At 35.5% G+C, this 12,003-nt stretch overlaps 1 protein-coding gene and 1 pseudogene across 1 annotated transcript in view; one reads left to right on the plus strand and one right to left on the minus strand.

Moving 5' to 3' along the window:
* Positions 1 to 3,547: 3,547 nt before the first annotated feature.
* LOC144218372 (U1 small nuclear ribonucleoprotein C pseudogene) lies at positions 3,548 to 6,442 on the minus strand (annotated as a pseudogene).
* Positions 6,443 to 6,703: 261 nt separating this feature from the next.
* The window catches only part of STK3 (serine/threonine kinase 3), a 236,211-nt gene continuing 230,911 nt past the window's right edge, over positions 6,704 to 12,003 (plus strand). The window contains exons 1-2 of the mRNA XM_077748229.1: positions 6,704 to 6,864; positions 10,679 to 10,759. Of these exons, the coding sequence (XP_077604355.1) occupies positions 6,704 to 6,864; positions 10,679 to 10,759 (242 nt within the window). The remainder of the gene's footprint in view (positions 6,865 to 10,678; positions 10,760 to 12,003) is intronic.

Genomic DNA, 12,003 nt, shown 5'->3' on the forward strand with positions numbered 1-12,003 from the left:
AGGGATGGTGGTAGAGAAGAGGAGATTATTTCTGCAAACTTCCCAGAGAAGACTTTTGAGTATATCTTTAAAAAAGTGGTCAACTGACAGGCAGAGAAAAGGGGGAAGATCATGTAAGAGAGAATGGATATAGGGGGGGTATGGCCTTTATATCTTGCACCATGCATAAATAACTATACAATACCTGCTTTTTATAGTACAGATTATATGATTTAAAAAAAATGTGATGTGAAAATTCAGGACCTTTAAGGAATAGTCCACTGTGGCTTGAGTGTAGGGTATGGAAATTAGGTGATTGAGAGGATCAGATAGATCTTCTTTTATCTTTTTATCTTGTATGTAGTGAGAAGTGATTCTCCTTTCAGAATGTCTCTTGAATTTGTTCTTTCCTGTCATTTCCACTGTTAACTTTTAAAGCCCAGATCCTTGTCACCACATTTCTGGATTGCAAGAAACAAAACCATCCCTTAGTTTTAAAGTATTTTTTAGTTCTCTTCTCCATTCTGGAATTTGGCTTGTAGGACATTTAGAGGAATGGGAAGAAATCTCTGGAAGAAGGGTATGTTGTTTATCTTACACAATTAGCAGTATTCCACCATTACCATAATCACCATAATGTACTTCAGAATTTCACCTCTTTGGCTCTTCCATACCAAATTTCCTAAACCATAATTTAAATTGCTGTTTACCTAGACCATGTGTCATCTCATATAATATGATATGGTAATTTGGAATTTAAGAAGCACAAAACAAGCTAAAAGTTTATCTGTTTAATCTCTTGAGTGCATAGTATGGCATTGGGAGAAAAAGACTGCTAAATCCTTTCTAGGAGATCAGAGTTTAGTGGCTGTAAAGGTACATCTCAGAGTAGAAATAACTAATTGATTTGAAGATGAGAAATTCCTGGGAACACTTACAAAACAATATACCCCTTAAAAAATGAGACTGGTATATGATACTTGTAGTAATAGATGGAAGTTAACGAGTATGCTCGTATTTGCTAGCTTCCTAACGGTAAGAGGCTCCCATATCATACTTTGAACAGACCTTGGTTTGATTTTGTTTTGTTCTTTATTAACCTAGTAACAGGAGAGGCCACTTAACCCTTAGTTTTCTTACTAAAAACAGAATATTTTATTTTTTCTTTTTCTTTTTTTTTTTTAATATTTTTATTTATTTCTAGGAGAGAGAGAGAGAGAGAGAGAGACATCGTGAACAGGGGAGGGTCAGAGAGAGAGGGAGTCACAGACTGAAACAGGCTCCAGGCTCTGAGCTGGCAGTCAGCACATAGCCCGATGCGGGGCTCGAACCCACGAACCGCGAGATCATGACCTAAGCGAAAGTCGGACGCTTAACCGACTAAGCCACCCAGGCGCCCCAGAATATTTTATTTTTTAATTAAATTTTAAAAAATGTTTTTATTTATTTCTGAGAGAGAGAGAGACAGCATGAGCAGGAGAGGGTCAGAGAGAGAGGGAGACACAGAATCTGAAGCAGGCTCTAGGCTCTGAGCTGTCACCACAGAGCCCGATGCGGGGCTCAAAACCACGAACCACGAGATCATGGCCTGAGCCGAAGCTGGGCGCTTAACCGACTGAGCCACCCAGGCACCCCAAGAAAATGCTTGTTTAAGTGCTCAGTACAAGGCCAATAAAAACCCTAATAAATGTTACCTATCCTTGTTATTCTCTTTCATTTAGCTCTTCTGTATCTGTCTTTCATACTGTATTAGGAGCTCTGAGTTGTCAAAAGCTATATCTTAATTTTCTTTGTATTACCCCAGCATGTAGCTTATTGTGTACAAATTCAATAAGTGTGTATTAAATAAATATAAGTGGATGAATTTTTAAATCTCCTTCTATCTGACTTTGTACCCATGATGAAGATTCATTTTAGAAAGTTGAGTTCTTATAAAATCCCATTTCCTAAGCAGTTGCAAAATTCACTCACAAGAGTAAATAAGACTGATTAACAGATATTGTTTAGTAGTTCTGATTGCCTTGGTCAGTTTATTAATTCAGCCTATAGAGGAGGCCTTTCTTTTCAGTGTATAAAGTAACTTTATGAAGTACATTTCATGAAACAGTGAGTCATGTGGAAAAATTTCAATTTTTTTATAAGCTGCAATTTTTAAAGTTTCCCCCAATTACATAAAAAAGTGAATGTTTGTTTTAGAAACGTTATGAAACAAAAGCATAGAGGAGAGCCACTTCTCAAAATCAAACCTTGTTGCTTGGAATCCTAAAATATTTACATGCAACAAATATTTGAATTAGTATTATGTCCAAGGAAGTTTTTAGTGCTGGGGATATAGCAGTGAACAAAACAAAGTCTACTAGTTGTTTGGTGCAAGTATGTGCGTGTGCGTGTACATATGCAGGTACATTTGCACTTAAAAGAAAACCTGAAAATGATTTAACTATGTGCACATTATTTTGTGTTCTGCCCTTCTTTTAGCAATATGTTGTTCACTTGTTTCATGTCATTTTAATTTTCTGCAGCGTGATTTTTAGTGGCTGCTTGATAATCTCATGACTAGATGTTTAATAATTAATTAATGTATGTTGACATTTACATCTGGATTTTGGCATAATTTACAATGAATATATACTTTTTCTTTACATTTATCTAAGATCAATTGCAGTTGATTTCACTCCTACCATTTTCTTGAAACATAGTTTTGTAAAGAAGAGAGAATAAACTCTGTGTTCCCATCACTTAGTTTGAACAATTTTTAAAATCTGGCCAATCTTGCATAATTTATATTTTTGTACACACACCCTCCTGTTAATATTTTGAAGTATCATATCATAGCATTCTTAACTATTTCACTATGCATCTCCAAAAGATAAGAATATTAAACAATATATTGCCATAATACTATTATCTGAGGTGTAATTTTAATTGTAACTTATTCTTGAAATGATAAACTATTAAGGGGGATTTGGAGAAAACTGAGACGAGTCTGTCTTGAATGATTCTCTCACCCTCCTGTTAAAGGTGTAGAAAACTTTGTATTGGAATCTTGGAAAAAATATTAACAGAAATTCTTATATTGAACAGGAAACACAAAAGTCAGATAAACAAGCTTATGGATGGGAGTAAGGTTGAAATGGGCATGTAAATACTCAGTTACTACAGAAATTGGTTATAGCTAAAAAAAAAGAAAAAGGAATTCTAATGTTTGAAAACACTCTGGTAGAAGACTTCTTTTCTTCATGGTATTAGCAATGGCAGTGTAATAGATTATGTTTTCTCCTGCTTTATGAGATGGAAAGCCAGATTATATTAGCCACTTACTTGTTTTTTGTTTTTTTAAACTAAAACAATTGACAATTTTATTTTCACATTTCATAATATAAATAGAAACTGCCTTTTTTTTTTTTTTGGTCCCACTACTCGCCTACAAAAACTGTTCTCTCTTTGAAAGGAAGGGGGGCAAGGCTTCCCTGTTGTGCTGTTAGAAAACACCCAGAGTCACAGCACCATGATCTTTTGGTGAAGCACAAGTAATGGAAAGTGGCTGTAAAAAGGTTCCTGGTTCTCCTTACCTGTCTGGTCGAATCCTTCCTGGCTGAGCAGCCACCTTGATGGGACGGTGGGAGGTCATCACTGGGGACCCAGGCATCACTGGCATGTGGCCTCGATAGGCCGCCTCATTCCAGGAGCAGCTCCCACTGGCATCATCATCTGAGGAGGAGAGCCCATCACTGGCACCATGGGAGAGCCCCCCTTATGGGGTGAGGCGGGCCCGGGAGACTGTGGAGAGGTGGGATCATGGCCCCTGCAGGAGGAGGAACCGAGAATGGAGTAGGAGGTATCTTTCCTTGTTGAAATACAGCAGTTGTTTTGTTGATCAGGCTCTGAGCCTGCTCTTCTATCCATTCCTGATAGTGGTCTTTCACATTCCCTTGCTGTTTCCTGCTGCTGCAGGGTGTCTTTTTCACAGATGGAGACTTGTGGGTAAGGTATGTGTTGCAGCAGTCACAATAAAACTTACGTGTGTTACTTTGCAGCCTGGTGGCCACTCTGTTCCACACCACCTGGAAAAGACTGCCATTTGTTTTAAAAAGACAATTCTGGGATATGTCTATTTAAGTATGTAATAAACCCTATATCTATCAAGTTCCGTGAGAGAAATATCTTGTGGGTGACTTGTTCTTCACAGAATTCCTTAGTACCTGGGAGGGTGCATGTTCTAAAGGCACTCAGTTAAGAATTTTTTTGGATAGCTGATTAAATACACGTAATTATGATGAAATTCTGAAGTGTTAAAAACCATATATCAGGTATAGAAGAAATTATACTCATGATGTTGTGTTTACCAAGACAATATAAAATAGGAAAATGTGTGTGTATATATGTTTTAATTTTTTTTAATACTTATTTTTGAGAGACACAGAGAGACAGAGCTTGAGCAGGGAAAGAGCAGAGAGAGAGGGAGATAAGAGAATCTGAAGTAGGCTCCAGGCTCCGTGTTGTCAGCACAGAGCCTAATGTGGGGCTCGAAACCACGAACCTGGAGATCATGACCTGAGCCAAAGTCAGATGTTCAACAATGTGTACATTGTTACATTAGTAACATTTCCTTATCCAGCATGTTGAGAAATTGAGACCTGTGGACTAATAGAAAATTCTCATTAAGTTAATTAAATTACTGGATTTGTTTGGAGGACCTATGACTTGTTTGTTTAAAGTGAGCCTGGTTATGAGTGTGCTTTGAAGAAAACTTTCATAACTTCCGAAGAAGTATGTAGTGGTTAGATTACCTTTTGGCTTAGTATTAAAGAGATTTGTTAATTTAAGGCTGTCTCCCTCAGTATATCATGTGTGTGGCTCATCATTAGCTACTTTGCTTACTTAACCATGAAGGACATGAAGCATGTTTGTTTTTCCCTTTCTTTGTTTTATTTTAGTTATATATATGTATGTATGTATAATACCTAAGAATATTATATATGTATTATATACATAATATATATTAATATATATTATGCATATATATTATGTATATAATACCTAAGGATGTTACTTGAGTAATACAATACTGTAATTACTGATTCAGACAATCATCTGTTTTTTAAGATAAATAGATCTTTTATGTTTGTGTAAATATTTACCATTTTCTTTAATCCAGAAGTTCTTTTATTATTTCCTGTAGAGAAGCTCTGCTAGCAAGAGATTCTTTGAGTTTTTGTTTATTTGGGAATGTCCTTATTTCCCCTTCATTTTTGGAAGAGAAATTTGTTGGATTTAGAATCCTTTCGGCATTTGAGTGTTTCCTTTCACTGTATTCTGACTGGCATGGTTTCTGATGAGACGTCAGCTGTTACTCATACTCTTCTTTTTCTACTGTTCATGATGAGTCATTTTCAGTTGTCTTTTAGCAGTTTCACCATGGTGTGTCTAGATGTGGATCTTTTTGTGTTTATCCTACTTGGGATTTGTTTACCTTCTTGGATGTGTGCATTAATGTTTCTTAAACCTTAATTTTTCAAATTTGGGAAGTTTTCAGCTATTTTTTTCCAAATAATTGTTTCTGTCCCTTATTCTCTCTTTTCTCCTGAAACTGCCATTACATGTGTGTATTGCTATGTTGTATGTATCACCAGTCTCTGAGACTCTGTTTCTTTATTCCGTGTCTCTCTCTCTCTCTCTCTCTCTCTCTCATTCAGCTATTTAAAAGTCCATTGATTCTTTCATCTTTTATCTCAGATATGCTGTTGGGTTCTTCTAGTATATTTTTCATGAAAGATTTATTTTTCAAGCCTAAATTTTACATTTTTCTTAGTTTCTATTTCTCTATTGAGATTCTCTGTTGAGTCATTCCTGAGATATTTTTCTTTAATTTCCTGAACACAAATTCACCTTTTAAAGCATATTTTAAAAAGCCAATTTGAAACTTTTTTCTGACGTATTCAGTATCTAAGTCCACTGTAAATCATTTTCTGATGCTTAACTGAGTAGGCCTCCCAGGCACCCCTATAAATCATTTCCTGTGACTGTTTTCTGTTGATTGCTCTTACTTTATTGAATGTTTCCTGAATATAGGTCATACTTTCCTGTTTCTCTGTATATTTCATAATCTTTTTTGTTGTTGTTTTATTTTAAACTAGACTTTTAAAATAATACACTATAGACACCCTAGTTTCTCCTGTTTTTCCTCTCAGGCTTTGTTTTTTTGTTTTTGTTTTTGCTTTACTTTCTTGGAGTTAAACTGTGGCATTTATCATCTTGTAGTATTTGGCTCTTAATGCCTCTGCTCATTTTTTTAATATTTATTTTCGAGCCAGGATTATTTGAAATTGCCTCTGTTTCTATTTAGGTTAGTGATCAGCCAGTGATTTGAGGAGAGGTTGTGCTTAAATACCTTGAACCTTTATGACATCTACTCTCTGCTGATACAGCTGTGTATGCATTGGGGGAATACATTCAAAGCCATGGCTAGTTTTCAAGTCTTCTTTGGCTTTTACTTTTCATGGTTTTTTTTGGGTCTCCTATGCGTAAGTGCATATTTTTCTAGTCAGCCATGACATATGGAGAGCTCATCTCACCCTTTCTGTGGATCTCTCATTTTCAGACTCTCCTTTTAAATTTCTGGCTAGTTTGCTGCTTACTCAAGCTTGGATGTCAGAGCTATGGGTTCGGCAATTTATTATTAGGCTTACCACCTTTAGTTGACAAAACTGCCAGTTTTCAATTCATGCCCCCATTTTTTTCTGGCAGCAAAGCTGCTATTTTTCATAGTCAAGCTGGTCCTGGTAAAACTATAATTCTTGCTACTGATGGAATTGTGGGACAGGTGATGATAACAGCCCTAGGCTGGAAGGCCACACAGTCTTTCTGTTGTTACCCAAAGCTATGGCAAGGTTTTAAGAATAAGCGCTTTTCTATTTTTAATTTGTTGAGGAACCTACAGTTTTCCACAGTGGTTGTACTGATTTGCCTTCCCACTAACAGTGTATGAGAGCTCCTTTTTCTCCACATTCTTGCCAGCACTTGTTGTTTTTTATGTTTTTGAATTTAGCCATTCTGACAGGTATGAGGTGATATCTCATTGTGGTTTTGCTTTGCATTTCTCCCATAACTAGTGATGTTGAGTATCTTTTCATGTGTCTGTTGGCCACCTGTATGTCTTCTTTGGAAAAATGTCTATTCAGATCCTTTGCCCATTTTTTAATTGAATTTTTTTTTTTGGTATCGAGTTGTATGAGTCCTTTATATTATTTTGTATATTAACCCCTTATTGGATACATCATTTGCAAATATCTTCTCCCATTTAGTAGGTTGTCCTTTTATTGATTGTTCCTTTGCTGTGCAGTTTTTTATTTTGATGTAGTCCCAGTGGTTTATTTTTGCTTTTGTTTCCCTTGCCAGATTGACATACCTAGAAAAATGTTACTATAGTCAGTGTCAGAGAAACTGCTGTGTATGTTTTCTTGTAGGATTTTTCTAGTTTCAAGTCTCACATTTATATCTTTAATCCATTTCGAGTTTATTTTTATGTATGGCATTTAAAAGTGGTCTGGATTCATTCTTTTACATGTAGCTGTCCAGTTTTCCCAACACTATCAAAGAGACTGTGTTTTCCCCGTTGTATCTTCTTGCCTCCTTTGTCGTTGGTTAGTTGCCCATATAATTGTGAGTTTCTCTGGGTTCTCTATTTTGTTCTTTCAATCTCTGTGTCTGTGTATACTGTCCCAGTCCCATGTTGTTGTCATTACTACAGCTTTGAAATGTGGCATTGTGATATCTCTGGTATTGTTCCTCTTTTTCAAGATTGCTTCTGCTATTCAGGGTCTTTTGTGGTTCCATGCAAATTTTAGGATTATTTTTTCTAGGTTTGTGAAAAATGCTGTTGGTATTGTGATAGGGACTACATTGAATCTGCAGATTGCTTTGAGCAATATGGACATTTAAACAATAATTCTTCTAATCCGTGAGAATAGAATATCTTTCTATTTGTGTCATCTTTAATTTCTTTCACTAATGTTTTATGGTTTTTGGAGTACAGGTCTTTCACATCTTTGGTTATGTTTATTTCTAAGTTTTTTATTCTTTTTGGTGCAATTATAAAATGGTGTTTTTCAAAAATTTTTCTTTCTGTTACTTTGTTATTAGTATGTAGAAATACTACTGATTTCTAAGTCTTAGTTTTGAGTCTTGCAAATTTACTGAATTCACTCTTACTTCTAGTAGGTTTTTTTGTGGCATCTTTAGGGTCTTGTATATACATTGTCTTGTTGTCTGCAAATTGTGACAACTTAACTTTTTCATTATCAGTATGGATTCCTCATATTTCTTTTTCCTGTCTCATGGCTGTGACTTGGATTTCCAGTACTGTGTTGAATAAAAGTGGACATCCTTGTCTTGTTCCTGATCTTCAAGGAAAAGCACTCAGTTTTTCACTATCGAGTGTGATGTTAGCTGTGGGTTTTTCATAGAAGGCCTTGATTGTGTTGAGGTATTTCCTTCTAAGCCCACTTTGTTGAGAGTTTTTATAATGGGTGGTGAATTTTGTCACATCTCTTCTCTGTGTCTATTATGATGATCATATGATTTTTATCCCTCTTTTTTTTTTTAATGTGGGTATCATGTTGATTGATTTGAGAATATTGAACCATCCTTGTATCCCTGGAATAAACCCTACTTGATCATGGTGAATGATCTTTTTTTTTTTTTTAAATATTTTTATTTATTTCTAGGAGAGAGAGAGAGAGAGAGACAGCGTGAGCAGGGGAGGGTCAGAGAGAGAGGGAGTCACAGACTGAAACAGGCTCCAGGCTCTGAGCTGGCTGTCAGCACAGAGCCCCACGCGGGGCTCGAACCCACAAACTGCGAGATCATGACCTAAGCGAAAGTCGGACACTTAACCGACTAAGCCACCCAGGCGCCCCGGTGAATGATCTTTTTAATGTATTGTTGTATGCTGTTAATCTTTTGTTGAGGATTTTTTGTATCTGTGTTCATCATGGAAATTGGTCTATAGTTTTCTGTTTTTGTTTTGTCTTTGTCTAGATTTGGTTATCAGGGCAATACTGACCTTGTAGAATGTATTTGGAAGCCTTTCTTCCTCTTCTGTTTTTTTGATAGTTTGAGGAGAATAGGTATTTACACTTCTTTAAATGATAGATTTCACCTGTGAGTCCATCTGGTCCTAGACTTTTATTTTTTTGATAGTGTTTTGATTACCATTTCAATATTGTTACTAGTAATTGGTCTGTTCAGATTTTCTATATGGGAAGTGATAGTTTTTAAGTTTCCTTAACATAGTTTACAAAGCTTTTTTAAAACCTGATATGGTTACCTCTACATCCTGTTCACTTTTTCTTCATTCATACTGACTTATTTTAGTTCTTCATACGTGACATTTCATTTATACTGAATTTATTTTGTTCCGTCAAATTCACCATGCATAATCCCTCTCACCTCTTGTTTCCAGATATCTGCATATGCCATTCATATAGAGGATTTTTAAAGAAGGCAAAACAAAACAAGAACACATTTCATTATGGCAAACAGTCAGAGCATAAAACTAAAACCTCATAAGTGAAGTCAAAACACAAAATATTGAAAATATTTGCAATCTAAACAAAGGCAAAATTATTTTGTATGCAGATAAGAAAAAGACTGAAAAACCAGAAGAGAAATGAACAAAAGAAATGAATAGATGGTCTAGGTTCATAATGATGTTAAAAGATACTCAGTTTCACTCAAAATAAGAGAAATACAAATTAAATAGAATACTCTATTCTGAGTAACACGTTTTCAGCTAACATATTGACTGAAATCCAGATGTATATTTAAATACTTTGCTGGTGGAATTGTGGGGAAAGAGGCTCCCTCATGTGTTGCTGTTAGGATAATAAATTGGTACAAGCTCCCTGGAGGACAGTTTGCTGGTATCTCTCAATATACATATATATTCACATAGCATACAGTTATAGTAGATTAAATGTAAAATGTAGTCAATTTTAATAATTACTGAGTAGTTGTTATTATAGTGATTATATTGCATTTTTTGTTATCAAATATGATTATGCTTATACTGCATATGCTTGTTCAGTACATATGCTTCTATATTTTTTTGTGTGAATATATATGTGTATATGTATTTTCTGGACCTTGCAGTTTCACTTCTGGGAATGTAATCTACAGATACATTGGCACATGTGTGAATTGACTTATGTATACATTTATCCAGTGCAGTGTTGTTTTTAAAAGCCAAAGGGAACCTAGATATTCATAAAAACGTGATTTGTAAGAGATGCTACACCTTTGCAATAGCATAGGATGTAGATGTAAAAAGAATGAATGAGGATGCTTTCTATGCACTTATGTTGTAGATTCTCCAACATAGGCTACCCATTGTTAAATGAAAACAGCAAAGTTATAATAGTGTGGGTAGAAAAGAGTGTGTATAAAATGCTATCTTATATGTTAAAAAGGGGGAGAAGTAGAAATATATATTATATTTGTATAAAGAAGATAATAAAAGTAGTTATTTGAGGTATTTCTGGGCAGATTAGGAATAGGGATTGAAAGGACACTATTTGCCTTATATGTTTTTATATCGTTTTATCTTTGAACTACTGACTAGATTACTTCTTAAAAATGAGGTTAAAAATTTTATGAAAAGTCTTAAGGAAAATATTTCTCTCTCTCTTTTTTTCATCAGTAAGCTAAAAAAGCTGAGTGAAGACAGTTTGACTAAGCAGCCTGAAGAAGTGTTTGATGTATTAGAGAAACTTGGAGAAGGGTAAGTACAAAAAATATGAAAGTAGCATAAGGTAATGACAGAAAATTATAAAATACTGTATAATATTAAACTTTCACTAGAGTATATTTTATTGAATAGGAGTAATATAGAGGGAACACACTTCAGCATAATAAAGGTCATGTATAACATGCCCACGACAAACATCATTACTCAATGGTGAAAAACTAAAAGCTTTTTTTCTAAGATCAGGTGTAAAACATCGATGAACATTCTCACCACTTTTATTTAACATAGTACAGGCAGTCCTAGCCAGAGCAATTAGGGAAGAAAAAGAAATATAAATCTCCAAATGAGATAGGAAGAGATAAAATTGTTTCTACTTGTAGATGACATGATACTGTATATAGAAAATCTCAGAGTCCGCCAAAAATTTCGTAGATTAATAAAATAATTATAAATGAGTTGTAGTTACATCAGAAAGAAGTAAACACCTAGGAAAAATTTAACCAAGGAGGGGAAAGATCTGTTTATTGAAAACTGTAATATATTGATGAAAGAAATTGAAGACACAAAGATATTTTGTGTTTATTGATCGGGAGAATTCATATTGTTAAAATGTTCATACTACTCAAAGCAATCCACAGATTAATTGCAGTCCCTAACAAAATACCGATGGCATATTTCACAGAAATAGAACAAACAGTTGTACAGTTTGTATGGAACCACAGAAGACCCTGAATAGCTAAAACAATTATGAGAATAAAGAATTAGCTGGAGGCATCATCCTCCCTGATTTCAAACTCCCTGATATTACAAAAGTGTAGTAATCAGGAGTGCCCTGGTAGCTCAGTTGTTTAAGTGTCCAACTTTGGCTCAGGCCATGATCTCATGGATTGTGAGTTTGAGCCTCACGTCAGGCTGTCTGCTGTCAGCACATAGCTCATTTTGGATCCTCTGTCCTCCTCTCTGCTTCTCCCCTGCTAGCATGCTCTCTCTCTCTCTCTCGCTCTCTCTCTCTCTCTCAAAAGCAAAAAAACATTTAAAAAACCTGTAGTAATAGAAATATTATGGTATTGGGGCACCTGGGTGGCTGAGTTGGTTAAGCGTCCGACTTTCGCTTAGGTCGTGATCTCGCAATTCGTGGGTTCGAGCCCCGCATCGGGCTCTGTGCTGACTGCCAGCTCCAGAGCCTGGAGCCTGTTTCAGAGTCTGTCATTCCCTCTCTCTCTGACCCTCCCCTGCTCATGCTGTCTCTCTCTCTCCTAGAAATAAATAAAACATTA

The sequence above is a fragment of the Crocuta crocuta genome, unplaced genomic scaffold, assembly GCF_008692635.1.
Source record: "Crocuta crocuta isolate KB4526 unplaced genomic scaffold, BGI_CrCroc_1.0 scaffold39, whole genome shotgun sequence".
In the NCBI taxonomy this organism is placed as follows: Eukaryota; Metazoa; Chordata; class Mammalia; order Carnivora; family Hyaenidae; genus Crocuta; species Crocuta crocuta.